At 36.1% G+C, this 22221-nt stretch overlaps 2 protein-coding genes across 3 annotated transcripts in view; one reads left to right on the plus strand and one right to left on the minus strand.

The window, feature by feature from the left end:
- cacna1bb (calcium voltage-gated channel subunit alpha1 Bb) overlaps window positions 1-22221 on the minus strand; it is a 127321-nt gene that overhangs the window by 42653 nt on the left and 62447 nt on the right. Inside the window, exons 10-23 of the mRNA XM_089123612.1 lie at window positions 17360-17475; window positions 16885-16974; window positions 14719-14808; window positions 13946-14164; window positions 12818-12930; window positions 12448-12563; window positions 12112-12243; window positions 8611-8683; window positions 8396-8513; window positions 6947-7014; window positions 6714-6820; window positions 5133-5195; window positions 1909-2544; window positions 513-682 (exon numbers count right to left, since the gene is read on the minus strand). Of these exons, the coding sequence (XP_088979738.1) occupies window positions 513-682; window positions 1909-2544; window positions 5133-5195; window positions 6714-6820; window positions 6947-7014; window positions 8396-8513; window positions 8611-8683; window positions 12112-12243; window positions 12448-12563; window positions 12818-12930; window positions 13946-14164; window positions 14719-14808; window positions 16885-16974; window positions 17360-17475 (2111 nt within the window). The remainder of the gene's footprint in view (window positions 1-512; window positions 683-1908; window positions 2545-5132; window positions 5196-6713; window positions 6821-6946; window positions 7015-8395; window positions 8514-8610; window positions 8684-12111; window positions 12244-12447; window positions 12564-12817; window positions 12931-13945; window positions 14165-14718; window positions 14809-16884; window positions 16975-17359; window positions 17476-22221) is intronic.
- LOC120490808 (GTPase IMAP family member 8) lies at window positions 17761-21908 on the plus strand. 2 transcript variants are annotated; one of them, XM_039688260.2, is made up of 7 exons: window positions 17761-17887; window positions 18153-18218; window positions 18328-19038; window positions 19400-20107; window positions 20191-20309; window positions 20416-21079; window positions 21453-21908. In XM_039688260.2, exons 2-7 carry the CDS (start codon window positions 18170-18172, stop codon window positions 21725-21727), a joined length of 2526 nt encoding a protein of 841 aa, XP_039544194.2. In that variant the 5' UTR covers window positions 17761-17887; window positions 18153-18169; the 3' UTR covers window positions 21728-21908. The 2 variants fall into 2 exon arrangements, with proteins under 2 accessions (XP_039544194.2, XP_088979737.1); XM_089123611.1 differs by lacking the exon at window positions 17761-17887 and having other exon boundaries at window positions 17917-18218.

Below are 22221 nucleotides of genomic sequence, written 5' to 3' on the forward strand. Positions count from 1 at the left end.
TCTGTAGTAGATAATACTAAAGTTAGTAGATAATTCAAACAAAAAAAAAAATTTTTTTTCATAATCTATTTACCCTTATGTCACTTAAAACACTTTTTCCTCTGTGGAACACAAAAGTAGTCATTTAGTATAATGTCTAAGCTGCTGTTATACAAGATCTTGATCTTAAATAACATCACAACATTAGCCTTTAGCTCAATTCTTTCTCAAAATCTTGTATTGACAATGGAAGAATCCAGCACTCTGTAAAGTCTGATTCTTCACGCTCCTTCCCAACCATTCTTTCACAATTTGAGCCTGATGAATCTTAACATTGTCATCCTGGAATATGGCCGTGATTTGTTTTCCTAAATGAAAAGCTACACACTCCATCCATTAGGGTCAAAAGAACTATTGCCAAACATACTGTATGCTAGCCTAGAAACATAATAATCATTGGAATAATAATCCAATCATAGACTCTTATGCATTTGCTAATTGAAATCCAAAGATAAATATAAACTAGTACTTACTGGGGATGATTGTGGTCTCCCCTGGCGGGGCAGTTATGGTGACGGGGATGTTGACTCCGGTTGGGCCTGCTCTGGTGCTGTTTTTTAGATTATCTGTGACTTCTGGCTTCTCATCAGTAGGAGACTGGAGAGGGCTGGTGGCTAGGCTGTCTGTTTCTGTCGGTCTGCCCCTGTAATAATTGGAAAGCTATACATCTGAACAAAATATTATACAGCATACACAATATAACTCAAAGTGCTTACTAATGCTTTGCAAAGTATGTGCACATCAAAGCAACAATAAAATTGTAGCAACAAACGCCATGTCTGATCATTTACTCAATGTCAGTCTACTCCGAATGTACACTGCTTCAAAATGCCTCACATAAAATGATGAATAACACTGCGTTACATAACAAAATATCAAAGTAATTTCATTTATTAAAAATAAAACAGCATACTTTTCAAGAAAAACATTCTTTGTGGTAATTCGTGTGAACTAAAATGTTGGCTACTCTGCTACACCTGTGTGAATCTGATGAGAACTGATTTCATACGTGCACAAAAAAAAATCACGCACCAATGTGTAGTTTTGAGAAAAGCAAAAACAGTTTTTTTTCTGCAACTTCCACTTTTAGTATTTTGTTATCTAAATGTAATGTTTCTTCTTTTTATGGCTTAAAGGGATAGTTCACCCAAAAATGACAATTATTTCATCATTTACTCACCCTTGTGTCATTCCAAACCTGTATTACTTTCTAAGAAAGAAAAGAAAGTGATGTGACGTGTGTATTCAAGTATGGTGTCCCAAATTCGGAATTTGTGCTCTGCATTTCACCCATCCAAGTGCACACACACACACACAGCAGTGAGTATTGAACACACACCTTGAGCAGTAGGCAGCCATATTTGCTTACTCAAGAGGACCTCGGCTGTGGGTAATGAGAGTGGAAGAGAGCGCTGTTCATTCACTCCCCCCACCTACAATTCCTGCCGGTACTGAGACTCAAACCTGCGACCTTCGGGTTACAAGTCCGACTCTCTAACCATTAGGCCACAACTTTTCTTTTTTCCCCCCAAAGAAAGAGACAAATTTTTTGTGTTTTCTGTGCTGTCTCAGACGAGACAGGTGGGACTCGAACCCACAACCCTTAGCTCCGAAGGCGGATGCCTTATTCATTAAGGACACTGGTTTCTTTGTTCTGTGGAACATTAAAGAAGATATTTTGAAGAATGTTGATAACAAAACAGTTTTGGTTCCCATTGACTTTCATGGACGGACAAAAAAAAATACAATGGAAGTCAAGGGGAACTGAAAATAATTGGTTACCAACAATATTCAAAATACTTTTTTTTTGTTTTTTGTTTCTGTGCTCTTCAGAAGAACATACAGTCGACATACAGTCTGAGAACTTACCTGCGTTTTCCACCATTCTCCCTGCATTCTTCTCCATCCAGAGTGGACTGGGCTTTAACACGAGGCCGGTGTCTCCTTCTCTCTCCATTCCCTCCTTCGCCCTCTTTGTGACCTCGAACCCTACTCTCACCCCTGCCTCCATTACCGATCGGGCCGTTTCCGTTCCCGTTGAGCTCCCTTGATCGGCGAGAATGGTGGTGTCTGTGTTCTCTCTCATCCTCAGGAGAGCCAGCCATGTGGTTCATGTGTCCCCCATCCTGACTGGTGCTGCGCTCCAGGCCGCCCTGGTGCTCTCTGTTTCGGCTGTGGTGTCTATGCTGCCGCCCCTCCCCTGCATCTCCGTTCTCTCCTCGGCATCGATGGTGCTTCTTTGTCGGTTGACACTCTCTACTGTCCCCATCTCCGTCAGTCCTGGAATTGTCCACGGTGCCGTCTCGATGTTCCACCACCAGAGGCCGATCGTGGTGGGTCTTCATGTCGGGCCGCAGATGCAGCGCAGAAGACATGTGCAGACGCTCTTCGGGCTCTAGTTCGTTGAAAAGGGCCTCGCTGCTGTTGCGCAGATTGTGTCTGCGCAGCTGGTTGGTGCGCTGCTCCCATATGGACATCTTCTGCAGTGACCTCTGCTGCTCTTTACTGAGGGACGGGAGAACATTCGCCTGAATTACACACATCAACATGTACCTACTCCGATAACACCCACATCCATGAGCCTACCACTGTCGACCACTCAAAATCACTCCGATCACAGTGAGTTTTCATGATATCATATGTCATGAGTTTGACATAAGATGACATGATTAACAGTAATGTTGTTTGCAAACAATACAGGAAGAATGGCTTTTCTTTCTAAACAAGAGTATATAATTATGCAAAGAAATTAGCCAATCATAACAGAAGAAGGCCTAATTTAAAATCTTGAAGGTACAGGAAGCTCTTAAAAAAGTAAGTAAAGTACTAAAACTAAAGCTAAAAGTGAAATAAAAATAAAACTATAAAGAATATATTTAAACAAAAAAAAAAAAAACACATGAAATGTACAACAAATGTACAACAGAATTACTAACTTTACTAACTAAATAAAGTACAAAAATAAAAGATAACTTAAAATATTAACAAATACTATAAAAATATTTATCAAAACAGAGGTAATTTGCATAAAGGTAGTTCATTCATTCATAAAGGTAGGGGTGAGCGGGGCACAACCTAACACGGGGCTAGTTGTAACACAAACTTTCCACACATGCCAGCATGATGAAACTTGATGTATTTACTAGATGCTAAATCAACACTTTATAGAGAAGAAAATGTGGCAAAATTAAAAAAATAATAATTAAGAAATGATCTAACCAGCCATGTTTAAATCCTGGTTGCACATATGGGACATGTTGTCACACCGCGTTACAATGTGTCCCTATTGTAACTATGCTATTCCATTCTATATATATATATATTTTTTTTTTATACTTTTAGTTCTATTGAGAAACCATGAGAAAAAAGAGGAGGAAAAAAATCAATGTCCATTCTCAAAAATTTCTTTATTTTTAATTATATAAAAATGTTCATAATTGCATTTTATTTACAAAATATTTTAGTTTGTCTTGTATATTATTATTATTTTTTTTATTAGATCAGATAGCATTTTAAGCTGTCATATGGTCATGTTACAATGTGCCCCTCGTATGTTACAATGTGCCCCACCTACGGGGCATGTTGTCACATTTCACTTCGATTTCTTTCGGGGTAAATAAAAAATGTATACACTCTATAAATGAAACAAACACACATATTTGTACTAGATGTGTGAAATTAATGTGGGGGAAAATAAATACTCTGAATCCCAAGTTAATTTACATCAAGTGTTACAGTAGGTTGTGTCCTGCTCTCCCCTACTTTTAAAGTCACTTTTGGGTGAGCTACCCCTTTAAGAATATCAGGCTCTCAAGTATCCGAGTGGAACAGTGGTTGGCATAGATGTTTTTCTATACAGTATACAGTTTCAGTATAATAATATGTACCTCATGCTCTTTGACTCATGCATTTCACTTACGTCCAACACCAAATGCATTGTTAAGAAGAGACAAGAGACTACAGGGACTCAGAAGCCCTAATGGTGTGCTAATAGCATGTGCTAATAGTAAAAATGACTAAAATTGAACAAAAATAATAAAAGCATCCTGAGCTGTGTCACTATACCTCACAAAGCGACGACATGGAGTGTAGACATAACTCCTTTGAGACACATTCAGGGTAGCACAACACAGAAAAATGACAGACATGTTTAAGACAAACAATCACATTATATGAAAAGGTCAAGAGAGAAGGGAAGAACGAAAGAAAAATGCAACAAGAAATGGGAACACACAAACAACACAAAACCTGTAGATGTCAACACAATTTCAATGCACCAAATGATGTTTTCTTATGAAAAGTCCCATTCTATCCCTTGCATGCAGAAACATACACTCACAAACCCCAAACCCACACACTACAAAGCTCGTTGATCCAAATAGTCAGTGAAGCTTGCAGACAGCACACCCAGACTGCTCTGTTTAGCTTGGCCTTTATTCATATTGGAAAAGTTATCCGCTATCAAAAGGATAAAAATTCAAAGAGCTGCAGGCCTCTGAGCCGTCACATATATAATACATCTACCTAAGGACAAAAGGAGACCATGTAAAGGAGGAATAACAACTATCTATCTATCTATCTATCTATCTATCTATCTATCTATCTATCTATCTATCTATCTATCTATCTATCCATCCATCCATCCATCCATCCATCCATCCATCCATCCATCCATCCATCCATCCATCCATCCATCCATCCATCCATCCATCCATCCATCCATCCATCCATCCATCCATCCATCCATCCATCCATCCATCCATCCAAGCAACTTTCTTGCAACAGGCTAGCAAATATTCAAACATACATAAAGCCGAAATCTTTTTTTATACCCATTTTCTTGTTTTTCTTAATTTCAGACAACATTCTGTTAAGCCAACATTCAAGGTTGTGTTGATTGATTAAAGTGTTGATTAATTGGAATCTGAATGAAAGCATTTGTTTACTACTAAAAAGTGATGCTGTGATCAACCCCAAAATCAATGAGGTGAGCTATGAATAAAAAGACAGAGGGGAAACAATGAGAGAATTAAAGCATTGAGGAGATAGGAAGAGGAGAGGAGAGGAGTATTGTAAGTGAGAGCACAACTCACGGTGAGTGAACGCTGCAGACTGAAGACCTGCGAGAGATTGCATCTCGATTTTGCTTTACAAAACTGCACATGCGAAACAAAAAAACAAAACAAAAGAATGAGACACAAACTCAACTGAAAAAAAGTGCCGAGGGAGCAGATGGCAGTCAGGGTGATGTCACTCTGTCTGCCCACCTGCCCCTGTGTGTTTCAAATACAAGACACAAACATTGGTAACACTTGAGTAAAGGACACTTTAAACACTGTACAGACTGTGGCCATGGAGAAACTTTAAAAATGCATGAAACAGTTATTATGAAATTATTTTCGAAATAAATCACAGTTTGACATTCTGGCCCTCCACTTCAGTGTCACCAAAATGTAAAGCTAATAATACATGTGTTAAAAACAACTCAGACGAAATTAAAGATATTAACAATAAACAAGCTGCATTACAGAAATGTACAGTTGGCAGTTTTGTAAATTTGATTCAATGTGATCAAATGCAATGTGGATTATAATTAGTTTTGTTAAGAAATATTGAGGTGACAATTGTAAAGTACTAACATCATGAGCTCTGTGAACAGAAAAAAATGGTTACACACATGAAAACAAATGTAGGCTAAATGAAAGTAGCACACGACAACCATTCAGACTGTTTTTGTTTTCTAGGAACCTACTGCAGATTGGCATTACTCAGTATTTCTTCAAATGAAGTCACTTGTATAGAAGAGGATGATTTGTGTAGATATGTAAAAATGTTTAGTTTCTCTTATAGGTAAAACTATCTTAGAAACGTTTAACAAAGAAATATAGCCTACTAAATAATATAAAACATATTGTATATTCTTTAGAGTTATTAGTAAATTATATAATTATATAATATATTTTTTAAATCATAATCATGTCTATGATAATCCTATTTATTTATTTATTTTATTTCACTACTTAAGTCACAATTAAATAGTGAAATAAGCAAACCACTTGAAATTATATTCTAGAAAATGATAAACTTTTACATAAATCATGTTGTGGATTCGCTATCAACTTACTTGATGAAATGACGTAATAGTGAGTACTTAAGATACATATAAAACGCCTTAGCAAGACAAATGAGTCGACCACTTTCTGATTGATGTAATGAGAGTGTGAAGGGGCCAAAAGTGCTCATAGTTGAAGAAACACACTAATTCCACTCCTAATTTCCTTAAACTACAAAATGTTTTAGGTTTATTTACCTCGCAGAAGCTTTCGGCAAAAATGTGCATATGTAAAAAAAAAAACCATAATAACACCATAATAACTATCTCTGCAGATGTCATATAATTAACATTCTAATATACTGTAGCTTTGAAGCACCAACACACTTATGAAGAACAGACTACACAGAGCAGGTTTAAAGGGGAGGCCAGGGTCACACTGACATTGACATTAACAAACAATCAAGCAATCACAAAAAACTTAACAGAGAAGTAACAAACAACAGCAACACTGCACATTACAGGAAAAACTCCATCGGGCAAAGTTGAACACACACAAAAAAAAAAAAAAATCAGGAAACAAGAATTAAAAAAGCAACGGGTAAGTAACACAGACACTTACGCTGCTATTGAGATGTTGGCAGCAGACATGGGGCTGACCTCCTTCACCTCCATGGCCTTCTGAAGAGCCAAGCTCTTCTTCGCTGCCTCCTCTTGTTGCTCTTCATCCTAAATTCAAGGACATTGCAGAAATGAAAGATCAGGATAAAAGAAACATACTGCCTCCTCAGGGTGTCTTCATACAGTAAATCAGGTGACATACAGATATAGGGAGCCTTTTTAAGGTCAGATTACCTTTGTCAGCTCCTGTGCATTGGCCAGGTTATCCACGGCAATGGCCAAGAATACATTGAGAAGCGTGTCTAGTTGTTATCAGGTTAGAGAATTGTCTTTATTTCATATTGCATTTCAATTAAAGGAATAGTTCACCCAAAAATTAAGTTGTTAACCCTCAAGTTGTTCCAAACCTGTATACATTTATTTGTTCTGCTGAACACCAAAGAATATATTTTGAAGAATGTTAATGTTAATGGCTTGAGATCTGCTTGGTTACAAACACTCTTCCAAAAATCTTCCTTTATGTTCAGCAGAACAAAGTTCTCTTACGAGAGGTTCTCTCGTATTGCGTAAGCTAGATTACGCTACGCAATCTTTCCCGTAGCGTAAGCTAGTTTACGCAACAATCGTTCCCTCATCTAGAGAGAACCGAGGTTCCGTTAGGTAACCGATTTGTTCTCTTACGAGAGGTTCTCTCGTATTGTGTAAGCTTACGCTACGGGAAAGATTGCGTAGCGTAAACTAGCTTACGCAATACTCGATCCCTCATCTATAGAGAACTGAGGTTACGTTAGGAAATTCGATTCGATATTCATATACAGTAGGTTTGGAACAATTTACAAGTGTGTAAACAATGACACAATTTTTATTTTTGGGTGAACTATCCCTTTAACATACATTAGATTTGCATTGAGACAGGTTATATTTTTACATTTTATCAATAATTTCAAGAAATTAATTGTATGAATTTGAGTAAAATCTTTTTTTTTTTCATGAAAACGTATAAAACATTTTTATTTCTCAAATGCCTCTTGGAATATTTACTGTGAGATTTTCCGTATGCAGAACTTTTTAATGTAGATTGATTAAAAGTCTTTTTATCTAAACCAGACGCAACTCCGTGACATGTGATAAAAGGTATGAGACCTTTCATCCAAACCAGCTGCGATAGAGATACATGAAGAGCAACAGGGGATTCTATTTTAGAAACAGTTTCTATTTATGTGCCGTCACGGCTGAAACACCAAAGAATAATAATCTCAGGTTCTGATTATGTGCTTTAATTAATGTTAATATTATTTATCATGAGTTAGAATCATTTCGTGATGATGGATAACTCACCTCTACCTAAGTAAAAAAAAAAAAAACACAACAATTGTGAACTCAATGTGAACAAATGAGTGTATTCTATAAGACAAAGTTTGTTTTAGTCACTCAGTATGTATTTTTAATCGTGTTCAAATGGTGTAATATCTATAAATTTGATTGTGTACTTGTGTCGCTTGCAAAGAGAGCACTACTTATACGCTCTTCTGATTGGCTGTGATTGCTTTGTCATGTCTCAAAGTTGTGTCGCTTCTTTTGAGGACAAACAAATTGCTTGTCGCTGAAATCTTATTGCGTCGTGGTTTGTACATACTGTGATGCTGAATATTCAAACATCTGAACATATGTAGGACAGGATACAGTTTCCAAAAAGCGTAAGAACAATGAAGTAGACCGAGGAGAACATTCCACTCCGGACACCACCCTGGGACTCGATGCCATGATACATCACAGCGTTCCAATCCTCTCCTGTCAAAATCTGCAAGAGGCATAAACAGGTCAAGCACACCAAACAGCCTTATAGTTTTATATAAACACATTAAACATTCATAAGGCCAAAATAAAATAAAGTATACCTGGAAGACTGTCATTATGGCTGCAGGGAAGCTGTCAAAGTTTGTAGTTGGTGTTTCGACTTCAAAATTAAACCTAGTTGGGAAGAGAGAGAGAGAGAGCTTCAGCGCACTTGGTGTAAAAAGGCTTCAGAGGTACACTGAAGATTTTGATGTCAGTTCTGGTTTGCTTTAATTTGGTTTAGCGATGCAGGGCTGTCAAAACAAACTTACTGAGTTACTAGGATCAAAATTCAGTTTTATCATCATGAGCGTGGCACTTATCAGTAATTTGTCGACTTTAATCTGAGGAACAAGTTGTATCAGAATAAGTTATACTTAAATGAGACATGGCTAGTGTTATTTCAGTTTGTTTTATTCACCCTCTGAATGAAAACACAGATTTTCCAAACCCTAAAACTGTCCCCACAGAGACTCATCTTGACACCCGTAAAACACAACCAACATTCTGGTGAAGCTAAATAAAATTGAGCCAAAAATGCCACCATTTCTGAAATGCTAACAAACAGAACCTCTAACATGTAAGGCAAGACATATCTGTCCCTGTCTCTAATAAAATCAACTGGAGGATCAGTTTTCCTATTTTGTCATTTATCCCTGCCATTCTCTTCCTCCTTTCAGTTTTTTATTTTTAGATTTTTAAAGATCTCTTTTCAGCCCTGCCTTCGAATCGCCTTTCAGGGTCTGGGCCTTAGAGGGAAATACAAGATCACAGCGGTGACTCATCCATTCATAAAGGAGATTCAGAGCACGCTTGCTTCACAACAGAGAATTATTGCGGAAGGGATATACAATCCAGTCCTGGCTTGTCGTGGGATGTGTGCGTTAGCTTTACATTGTAAACACAAAGAGGTTTCCAACAGTAGATGCATTTTTATTGCATTCTCTGTTCATGTGAATAAGAAGCTTAGAATATGCTTGATTAATGATTACACAGAATTTTGGAAATGCAGAAGGGATTTTGTATTTCATGCCTACACATGCAAAAACTTAATTTCTTCATAGACCAAATCTGAGCGAGCTTGAGTTTCAGGGCCCTCAGGGGCCTCACACCTAAAGACGACAAAAACTGGATGAAAACGTTGACAGAGGCTCATTTGACAGGATGTTTTGTTGGAGGGAAAATCTCAAATACTTCATTGCAGTCTGATTTTCATAAGCAACTGAAAACTAAATCTAAAAGTCGGTTATATCATCCGCAGACATATTTCTCTGAAACACTAGGAATAAAACAAGCACTTCACTCAGAGTGTTTTAGCAAGCACAGACAGGGTCAAGAAACTCAATGAGCAAAGACTAAATTAGAAAGTCTCTTCAAACCAATCAAATGTTTATGCTTGTACTCTGAAATCCCTTCCAAAACTCCAGCGCTTTCACTGGTAATCTGCATGACGGCATTTGACAGGACCGCAAAAACTCAGTCAACAAACACAGCCAGGTGAGTTAATACGATCAGTCCCGTCAGGCATTACACCCTGATTACATCACAGCCAATAGGAGATGTGCATGTATACTGACGTCACAACACGCATGGGACGACCACCTATCAGAACACACCATCATGAATGAAGATTATAAATGCTGTATGTGTCAAATTAAAAATAGGTCTACCAGTGCATGTGAGCTTTATTTAGAAGGGCAGAGTGACTCATGGGTACGATTTCCCATCTGACTCTTAAATATACATTTCTTCCCTTTCCGACACACAGTCTGGCTGCGATTACAAATGGCCATTCACACAGAACGCGTTCTTGCGTTAAAAACAGCTAGATGGAGCGCAACTGTACTAAAAAGAAGCCATGTTTAAGTGTGTGAACACACATGATCTATTGCTAACAATAATACACAATATCACTAAACTGGAGATGTTCAGATTCATTTGATTGGATCATTTTTTTAAAAACTGACAATGACCCGTTGTGCACAAGAGGTCAAGGTTTGGCTGGTTAAAATAAAAAATAAATTAAAAAAATAAATAATAATAAAAAAATAAATAAAATAAAAAATAAAATAAAATAAATAAAATAGAAAAAAATAAAAAAAATAAAATAAAAAAAATTTAAAAAAAATTTAAATAACATTTGAAAAAAAATAAAAAATAATGAAATAAAATAAAAAAAAATAATAAATTAAAAAATAAATAAATAAATAAATAAAGCAGCCCAATGTAATAAAAGAGGGAAAGAAAGTGGAAGGCCATGACTAAAGCTTTCATTCATCAAGCTTGTTGTCAGCGAGGTGTCTTTCGTTAAAGCAAGCAGACACAGTGAATAATCAGCTCAAGTAATTATTTGAGGGTAGAAATCTAAATCCTTGGTGGCATGGCGTATCACTCCCTCGGCTCACAAGAGTTGGCATGAGGGCATAGGAAGTATAGTAAAGAAGGGACTGGATGATGAATGGATGGACTGAAATTTTGACAGAAATGCATTTGTAAAATTCAATTGATGCGAGATGGCAACAGAAGAAAATGTATTAACTACTTAAAATTAAAGGAAAGTAGGTAGGTAAATGCGCATCCAGTGGATTCTTAGGTGAACGTAAAGGTTAGCGTACAGTGCGTGTGACTCGAATTTCGTCATCAGAAGTGCACACGTGTTTTTTGGCAGTATTCCAATAGGTTGTAACTCGTGCCAAGAGATTGCTCTAAACTGTGAATGCGTCAAACACCTGTGTAGGCGTATAAGTCAAAGGAAGAATACTTTGCAAGGCTGTACCATGATGAGGCCATGGGAGAGGATACTGTATGTGAATAGCGGTCAAGTAACACAACTGACGCTGGTAGATCACATGACAATAACAACATGATGTAGAACGTTGGGATTACATTCTGCACACATTCACACTATATAGAATATACTTTTTTGAAAAATAAATACTTGTACAAAAGAAGTAGAGAGTATGCAGTTTGGGATCCAGACAGTGTCCAGGAAGAAAATTCAAATGAATCCAGAGCTAACAGCTCAAACTTGAGACTGACTATTAAAACATACCGAAAATGCACTTGACAGCAGGACACATTTTTACAAGCCATTACATAAATGAGATTGCACAATTGAGCACATGTTGTGACCAGTTTTGTTCATGGATGAGGCAGATGGAGCCTTAGGCTGATTTCAGTCTGACAGAAGACACATCAAACACGCCGTCAGGCTTTAGATCAACTCCAGAAAACAGATCTGAAGCAGATGCCACAGGGATATTACGGACACTTCTCTTAGAGCGTCATGGTAGGCCTGCTGTGGTCATAAGGTTGCATTCAGACTTGCAATTCTAACATCTTTACAGAATCTGCTCCAGCCTGAGACAGTTACTTTTTGATTGTAGTTATGTTTGTAGTTATGTATGTTTGCTAATTGTTTGGTGGATTATATTGGACAAGATGTGGAATAAGTTTTTTTTTTTTTTTTTTCAACAGAACATATTCTTTCTTGGATAAATCAAAGGGGTGAAATTGGACATAAATGGCAAGAATGATGGAGGATCATTTCAGAAATCACTCACTGGCCCCCGAAAAGCTGCATGCCTAGCAGAGCAAACACCACGATGAAGAGGAAGAGGAGGAAGAGCAAGCTTATGATGGACTTCATGGAGTTTAAAAGTGAAACCACCAGATTACGCAAAGAGTTCCAATACCTGCAAAGAAAGAGAAAGAGTGAGAATTAACATATAGATCACAACATAATTCTCGGATCACGTTAAGAAATGCTGGTTTCAGAGTGTAAAAAATCTAAATAAATAAATAAATAATAAAAAAGAACCATCATATGATTCCTTAAAGGGGTTTGTTAGATTGTGATAGAAGTATACTGTATATAAACACACTTCTTGTCTACTTACTTGGTAACTTTAAAGATACGGAGCAGACGCAGGGCTCTCAGAACACTGATCCCAAAAGACGCACCAGGCTGGATTGCTGCTGCCCACACCACCTCAAATATACTGCCCACAATTACCTGAGAATATAAAATTAAGACTCTTTCAGTTATATGGGGTTATTTTTTGTAGCATCTCATTTAAGTGAGCAGATGGCAATTATTAAAATAGTCTAGTTTAGAAAACAAATAAACTATAATGAGTGAATGTGAATAAAATGGCTCAGAACATGCATGTGGCGATCCAGCGTGGACACAAGTATCAACAGCGGCTGATAATGACTGACTAGATGCAGCCTCACAGGCTCGTCTGAATCATGTGTGCTGTGACTCACCCCAAAGTCAAAACAGTTGAACGAGGAGTGAAAGTAGTTTCTGGGCCCCAGGCCGTACATCTTCAGAGTCATCTCTGTCAGAAACAGACCCAGGAATACAAACTCTGCCAGGTCTAACAGCCCATAGAAATGAAAGGAGAGATTAGGTTATCCATCAAAACCCAAGCTTTTCCCACAAAAACCTTCAAAAATAATGTGATTAGAGCTGGGCAACCAAGCTAAAAGAAATAAAATACCAATATTTTTTAGCATTTTGACAATCTTCAATATACAGTATAGTTTTATTAAAAACATTTCAATTAAATATATGTACTTTTAAATATATGTATTTAAATATATTTATAACTCAATTTTTATTTTAAGTTGTTAAGATTTTTTTCAATCAGAGGATCAATCATTAAAAAAAAAGTACATTAAATGTTATTATAATTTTCCTATTTAATATTTTTTTTATTTTATTATAATTTAACAATACACAATAATTAACTATTTCTACTACAACATTTTTATATACACGGTGTTGTTATTGTTAGCTACAACAATGTAGTTTTGGTAATTAAAATAAAGAAAAATTAGTAAACATATTACATGAAAAACTAAAATTGCAATTGAAAAAAAGAGTATACATATTACATAAAAAACTAAAATTGGAAATGTTGCTTTCGCAATAAACTGAAATCAATGTTTAATACAATTAGCAATAAAAATACATAAGTAACAATGAAAAAATGAAAATGGAAAATACAGAAATATTGGCTAATTCAAGTAAATAATAATAATAATATTAATAACACAGATTGCATGAAAAATGCCACAGGCATTAAGTGATTATTCTGAATCCTAGCTTTGAATTAATTAATTAAAACAAGCTGCTTTATAGAAATGAATGAAATTTATCAAGTCCTGATAGATGCTACGACTGTAACAGATGTCATTAAAACATATGTCTCAAAACTTTCAGGTTAATAAGTCGTGACTCGTGACACACAAAGCAAATAGAGATTGCAAAACTAGTCTAATAAATGTTGTTTAGGAAACTAAATAGCTCAAAAATTCAAATAATCAAATAATGTGAAGTTGACACAGTTCAATTGAATTTGCTAGTGAACAGAAAGCAAGCGCTCTTACACAAGGCCTTGGTGAGCCCGTCAGGCTGGTCGTAATGGACCATAGCCACACACATCGTGTTCAATCCCACCAAGCAGAGAACGATCCAGTAGAAACTCTGTGCCTTCACCATCCGCCGGATAAAAAAGCGAATCCTCTTTTCCTTTCGACGGAAGTACGAGGAGCTATCGTTCTTACTGCTCTTCAGGCTAGCTCGGGCGAAAGGTGATCCAGGTGGCGCTAGAGAGATTAAAAAAACATTCAAAAACAAATTAGATACTTAAACTCTGATCACAGAGCTACTAATGTAAATTCATATTTAATGTAACTCTGAATAATACATGCAATAATATAAACGGCATTTTGTTGAGATCAGTAGCATTGGATTTGTTATTCATCATAGTGTTAGGCTGAGACACTTAAGTGTTTAAGATTATAAATCATTCTATAAGCTTTTTAAATCTAAAAACAGAAGAGATCAGTACTAATGCACAGCAGAAGTCACATGATCCTGCTTTCCCTTCTCCATTTTACCCTCTTCAGCTAATGGGCACATTCAAGCTAATCTGAGAAACTCTGTAGAGGTTTCAGTTCACTGTTTACCAAGGGAAGTGATTTCTTTGCTTTTAGCTGACTATTAAAATCCTTCTATACAAGATATATAAAATAAAATTAATTGAACAAATTCTATTCTAATGCTATATTGGAGAAAAATTTGATGCAGGATATGAAAAAAAAAATTAGTCACAGTAATTGATAATGAGAGTTTCTTAAGGTTAAAGGTCAAAGCTCACCGACAGAAGATATGTCTGTGAAATGTTCCTCTCCTTCTTCAGCACTGATGAGGTCGTTTCTACCCTTTCTGGTCTTTGTTCTTTTCAGGACTGAACACAAAAAATGCATAAGCATGCAAATACATAAACACAAACATTATGACAGAGTTTAAAGAAACATTAAATTCCTAATCAGATTGGGAAAAATTCTTAACAAAGCACAATTATGTAAATTAAATCCAAAACACGTTTTTACTAGCACATGATTTTTATCAAATGACGAACAACTGGCTAACAATATTACATCTGGAAAACAATAATTTGTCTGTAAAAACAATGTAATGTCTTAATTTTTCATTAATTGAATGATATTTTACTTATTATATACGCTTCATATGAGTGTCTAGCTATAGTGAGAAATGTGTGTACATTACAGGCAGGCCTGATCTTGCAGTGACTCTTTAGTCATGTGAAAACACAATCCTGGGTTGCCGCCACGCTCACACTTTTACTTTCTCTCTATCTACTGTATCTATCCACTCTTCTCTAAATGCATAGATCCAGTCGACACCACTAATTACAGTTCAAGAAGGAAACATAGCCCTCTGCCTGATAGTGAAAACAGTGAAGATAGAAAACTAACAGATGCAATGACATTCTGTTGTAAGATGGGCAAAGCTATACAATCACAACTTTTACTATTTGATTAATATTTCTTGTCAGCTCATTAATTACAACAGGTTAACTGGCAACTAAATATCAAAAACAGCATTACCTGTATTTTGAAAATAGTTACTAATAGTACCAATGTCATGCTGCAGAAAATTTACTTCGGTTAGTTGCATCCCTACTTAGCTAGTCTTAGCTGCTTACACAAAATGTATGTGTGTACATGGGTGTAATCCAATTATCACAGTTGTTTTAATCCCTGTAATTACTCCTGGCTTCCAAAACAGCCAAAATTGACAGAGATTGTGGGCCTTGATAAAACGGAGATGCGAATAGAAAAAATACTCACAGTGTGAATAAAGGCAATGTGGCATTTAGGATAAATAAAACAAATATTTTCTTTCCTGTCCACACATATTTCCTCATGAAATTGGACATTTAACTGGTTTTAGGAGTATTTTAGCAAACAATACACATGGACATTTATTAACATTTATTCTTGTATCTGTAGGTCATCTGTAGGTGATCAATTCACTTATCACTGTGCCCAGGTGAAAAGATTGAAATCTAAACTCAGATTCCCAAAAACTCAGATTCCCAAAAGCCTTTTCGCCCCATAACAGAGCAAAAGAATGGTCACATATGATGGCATTCCTTCCATTGACCTGGTTTATCATAGAATACTATGGTAAACCAACCCCATTGACCCTTGCCCAGTGCTTAATTTGAACCGGTTCCTGTTCTGGAAAATGTTCAGACATCGTTTTTAAATTATCCGGCATAAATATGCAAATTACATGGTGACAATGCGTGCGCACAGGCATGAAACAAGCATTTTCAGTTCATTTCTATGGAAGTTGAGCTTCACGCAAATGTATTTGGAGTTTATGTTTTGCTATTGGACCTCAGCATATATATATATATATATATATATATATATATATATATATATATATATATATGATCAGCTTTCTTAAGTTCAAAATCACTATCATTGGTTGTTTTTACAGCTCATTGTTTTGCAGGCAAAAGCATACAGTTTGGAGAGTAGAATGACATTTGGAGAGAGTGTTTATATCTGATGAATTATTAATATAATTAAGTTAAAATCGCCAAAATATCAAAAATACAGTGAAGCTTATTTTTATTTTCCATATCCTAAAGCTAGTAGCGTTTCTGATCAAAAGAGATTACGAACGTGGAACTGCTAATAATATTCAGGATAGCAGGAGACACGACCAACGGAAGTTACATCAGTTAGAAACAGAAATCGATGTAGTGGAAAAGGCAACAACGTCATCCGTGAGAGAATATCACTGATCAACTGAATGATATTATCTCTCAACAAAGCTATATACGAGACATAATAATACACTAGGCTGTGGTAGGGCTGTGCAGAAACTAGTGAATGATTCTCTTACAGATGTGTCAGTGTCAGGCAAAGTGCCTTTTAATTGCTGTTTTGGATCCGGCAATTATTTATTTACAAATTAAGCACTGCCCTTGCCCTCTTTTCACCTGGGTTGTTTTGTTTCCTCCTGTACCACGCACCATCCAAAGGGGATTTCTCCTCAGCATTCTGATCCTCCTCTGCTAGCAAAACCTCCTCTGGAATGAACAAATATAAGTAAGAAAATCAGTGAAACACACTCTTAGAGTACATACACTCAATGTACAAAGAATTAAGGTCCATTCTCACCAGTACTTTACAGATGAATAAATGATACTAAAAGTTTTGCACTACAACTATTCAGATGCCGTACTTTCTTTTAAATATATAAGAATATATTAGACTTTATCTGAAGTACTTTACAGAGATGCAGTTTTAATTTGTCTATTAGTCTAATTTGACTAATTTGTCTTATTAGCTTTGAAAAATTCAGGCTTGGTACGAATAGGGTTGTATTCAAAAATTACATATTTCTATGTATTGTTGTGAAGTGTTGAATGGAAATCCAATGACACAGCATAGAAAGGTCACATTTATACCAACCTGCCTTGCAGATCCACTCCAGGTATCCAGTGAGCTCTCTCTCAATCTGCTGCTGTCTGCGGAGCTTCAAGAACTCCTGCCTCTTCTCCACTCGCTCTCTTTCTTTGGCAAACTCCCTAAGACCAAACACAAATTCTTAGACAATTTTACGAGTGTGTTGTGTTGGAAAGCCCATCTTACTTTAGGTAACATCTCTTAAATAATTTTATTTTGTGTTTCTCAAACTGTTCCAAGAGTCTCACTGTCTCACTTTGATTGTCTCACTATCATGACACACACAAAAAAGTAGTTATATCCTGAATAAAGTTAAACATTACATTAGTGTTCCTATTTCATCTTTAAGGGGCAGGTATTTGTTTGGCACAGGACTTTCCAGGAGCAGGAAGTTCTTTTTATTTTCCCTAGCACTGAAGCAGTTTTTTTTAAAGACCTGGCAACTCATATACTGTTGACTCATACTCATACTGAATATGAGGAAGTAGAGCCTTTCATTTTTCAGTTTAAGCTGCTACACGGTACACGCAAAAGGTAAGACATATTTGCATTTGACTCGAATCAAAACTAATATACAAGTCTCTAGGAACTTAAATCATGAAGTTAAAGAAACGTACAGCTAAACACTTATTCCTGTGAAGTTTGAGGTTCCATGTAAAATATCAATACAACTTATAATGGACATAAGTTAGTGAGAAAATTGACATTAACATTATGTTACCATATTATTAATATACACAAAACAGCGAACATGATTGTTTGAGTAAGTTATATGTAAATAATCAATGCCATTACTTAGCAATCAAGAAATGAAAGATGTCAGAACAAAGGACACAGGAACCCTCAAAGCAGAATCTCCCAAGCAGTAAGTTATCTTTCTTTTAGATCATGCCTACAATTAACTTTAACAAATTATATTTGAATTCACCTTTTTGACAGTTCCAATTTATAATTATTTTAAACTATTTTTTTAGACAAAAGATTGCCTGAAATTAGAATTATACTGATTGGGGGTCGCCAACTGGGTGGAATAGAATCAAGTGGAAAAAGTTCCGTAGGAAACACCATCCTGGGAAAAAATGCTTTTGTTGTGGGAAGAAGAACTGCCCGATCTGTTCAAGCTGAGGGAGAAGTACATGGAAGACATGTTACTGTGGTTGACACCCCAGGCTGGTGGTGGCATTATGCTGGAGAAAATACTCCCAAGTTTGACATACAGGAAATTATAAGGTGCCCAACACTGTGTCCCCCTGGACCTCACGCATTCCTTCTGGTCATTCCTGTAGATAATATATTTCCAAAAGTCTATAGAATGGCTTTGAATGAACATTTGGAGTTTTTGTCAGAGAATGTCTGGAAACACATTATTGTGCTCTTTAGCTGCATTGCTCCATTTGATGAAAGATCTTTCAAAAAGAATCTTAGAATCTGGCCAGACCTCCAACTACTTCTAAGAAGGTGTCAGAACAGGTATCATGTCCTTAATATTCAAGACAGGAATGACAGCTCTCAAGTGATCAAACTGCTGAAACAAATTGAGGAAATGGTAGCCCAAAACAATTACTTTAAATTCAGCGAAAGGATGTCTATAGAGGGTGAGAGAGAGAAAATAAGAAAGGAAAAAGTCAAACAAAGAATTATTGCAGTCAATAGTCAAAGGATTGAACTCCAAGCATCCATAAAAGGTAAGAAAATACAACATTCTAAAGATAGGCCCAAAATTATTACTTTAAAAACATGATTACATTACATTGTTACATTTTATGGAAAGTAATGCTAGATAAGTGGGAAACTCTTCCAACAATTGCTCAAATATTTTACCTTCAGTACAAATATGACTGACTGTATCAGTCATAACATAGTACATGTAAACAAAAGAAAAAAAATACTCATGCAATTTTAGTCCTGAATTAAAACTATTTTTTTAATAAATTGTTGCAGTTTTTGATTTTGATTTGAATTTGATATAAAAACAAAAACTATTTTTTATAAAGTGTACATATTATATAACATGGAGTCAGCTATAAATTTGGTCTCTTTTTTCAGCTGAGGAACAATATCTTACTGATATACAGATAGTAATTCTTGGAGCATCGTGGGCTGCAAGGAGTTCTGCAGGCAACCTCATTCTGGGTGAAGAAGCTTTTCAAGTTGACGATTCAAGAACAACAGTGCGCTGTGAGGTTAGGCATGCTGAAGTGCATGGAAGACACCTGACTATAGTCGATACTCCAGGCTGGTTTTGGCAATATCCTCTCGAAAAGACATCAGAGATTGACAAACTGGAGATAAGAAGTAGTGTGCATCTATGTTCTCCTGGCCCACATGCTATTCTGTTAACTGTTCCCGTTGCCACAGCATTTAATACATTTTATCGAACAGCTGTGGAGGAACACCTGGGTCTTTTAGGGAAGGATGTGTGGAGCCATACAATTGTGCTGTTCACCAGAGGAGACTGGCTTGGGGATACAACCATTGAGGAACGTATTGAAGAAGAAGAGCACCTTGAGTGGCTAATGGAACAATGTGGGTACAGATACCATGTATTTAACTGTAAGAATCACACTGACAGCACACAAGCCACAGAACTCCTAAAGAAGATTGAGGAAATGGTGATGGAAAACAAAGGTTGTCACTATGTGCCAGATGAGAAGAACAATCCATTCAACGAGCTTGAGCTAAAGCTGAAGAAAGGCAAAAAAGACATGAAGAAATGGCGTAGACAAAAATACATGCTTCACAAGCTGCTTAAAGGTAAAAGTTATATTTACAAAAGTGTAACAATGCAAGACATTCTTTGTAGATAAAAACACATATCATTTCATTCTCATTAACAGAAAGAAAAAGAAAACTCTCAGAAGTTAGGATTGTGCTTCTTGGAGGAGAAGGAGTTGGAAAAAGTACATCAGGAAACGAGATTTTGCAAGAAGGATTTTTTGACATTACACTAGAGGATGTACTTAACATTTATCATTTTTTATACCAAATTCTAAATTATTATAATCGTATAATTCTTGTACACCTGCTGAACATCATTGCTACATTATTTATATTCTGTCTAGGGATTTAAACCCCATCCAAAGGCAAAGCAATGTGTGATTAAACAAAGGGAAGTTGCAGAATGTCAAATCTCAGTGGTTGACACACCAGGATGGTCAACATCAAATCTGGAAGACGCAAAAGAAATTCTACGCAGTGTGACGATTTGTTCGCCAGGTCCGCATGCATTCCTGCTAGTGCTACCAGTAGATAAGACTTTTACGAAAAAAGATGAAAAAACAATGATGGAGTTAATGAGCCTTTTTGGGGAGCATGTCTGGAGATATACTCTAATTATATTCTCTGGACACTGGCTGAAGGACACACCAGTTGAGCATTACATTGCATGTGAAGGAGAAGCCCTGCAGACTTTGATAAGAAAGTGTGAGTACAGATATCATGTGCTAGCTGATAACAGTCATAACATCAAAAATCTGCTTAAGAAGATTGAAGAGATGGTGGCAAGAAACAGAGGGGAATACTTTACTCAAAAAAGCAGAGAAAAAAAGGCAACAACATCAGTGATCCAATGGTTTACTGGGAAGGTACTGACTGAAGAAGAGTGGAAAAAACGTGAGGATGAACTCATCGCGAGGATGCTGGAAGCAGCAGTTGTGGACCTAGATGCAGAATCCGAACAACCATCTGCCAGACGAAGGCAAAGCTTTGACAAAGCGATCCCTAGTAGTAAGTTTCTGTTTATCTAGTCCCACTAGAATGTATAATATTACACATCTGTGCAATAAATAGTAAGTTTGTCAACATGTGTGTGTTAAATTGTGTAATCAAATATGTTTAATTCTACTGTTAAAACAAACATATGTCAATTTTATTTTAATTCTATGCGTATACCCTATTGGTCAAAGGTTTGGAATAATTTAGATTGTTTTAATGTTGCTAAAAAAGTCTATTTTGCTCTTATGCATGTCAACAAACGTCTTGAATTAAATTAATGTGTATCAGCAAATATTAGATATTCTACCATGAGAGATATGCATGTAAAACAAATATCCAACAAAAAAGAAAATGAACCTAACCTTAACATTTATTGTATTTTCAGTGAGTGGAGATTCATTGTCAGACACCACCAGTTCAGTTGGAGCTAATACTCTGAACCCTACTGACAAAGTATCTCAATGGCTCCGGCATCTAAAAAATAATGCACCATCATCTGGATATGACACAATGAGCATTGCATCAAGTTCTCAGCATTCAAACATGGAAAGAATCAAAGATATTTTTGCAATGGTCCAAAACCATCCTAGTGACATGGACACTCCAAAATATGCAAGGAATATGAGAGAAGAAAAACGTGCTAGATCGTTTTCAATGTGAAGAGTCAATGTTCTCTACAACCCAAACTATGCACATACTGTATATAATGTAATCTAACAATGACTGGATGTAATTAATTACCGAAGAACTTATGTCAACATAACTAAGTGAGTCTACTGTCTGTTGTGTTGTTCATTCAAAACATTGCAGAAATAAAGAGACTCAATGCCGAGAAAACCAAGCTGTTTCCACAGAATCCATTTTCTGTGCTGCTTTCCATTGTTTTCTATGTAAAGATGTAGACGGACATCTTTGACTGTTGCACTTGTGTCTCGATTTTTGAGACTTTGTGGGGGCGGTTCCCATTCTACTTCATGTTTTTAAATGCAAGAAAGTACTTGTACTATGTATAAATACACAATGTTGTTTTGTTCATAATTGTTTATGCAATTTCAGAAATTATATTTGATGTATAAACGTTAGTTTAAACGTTATGCAATTTTTTTTGTACAAACATATTATTGCATTGCTTTGAATAAACAATTGAATGCTGT

The sequence above is a fragment of the Pimephales promelas genome, chromosome 19, assembly GCF_988280905.1.
Source record: "Pimephales promelas chromosome 19, fPimPro1.hap1.1, whole genome shotgun sequence".
In the NCBI taxonomy this organism is placed as follows: Eukaryota; Metazoa; Chordata; class Actinopteri; order Cypriniformes; family Leuciscidae; genus Pimephales; species Pimephales promelas.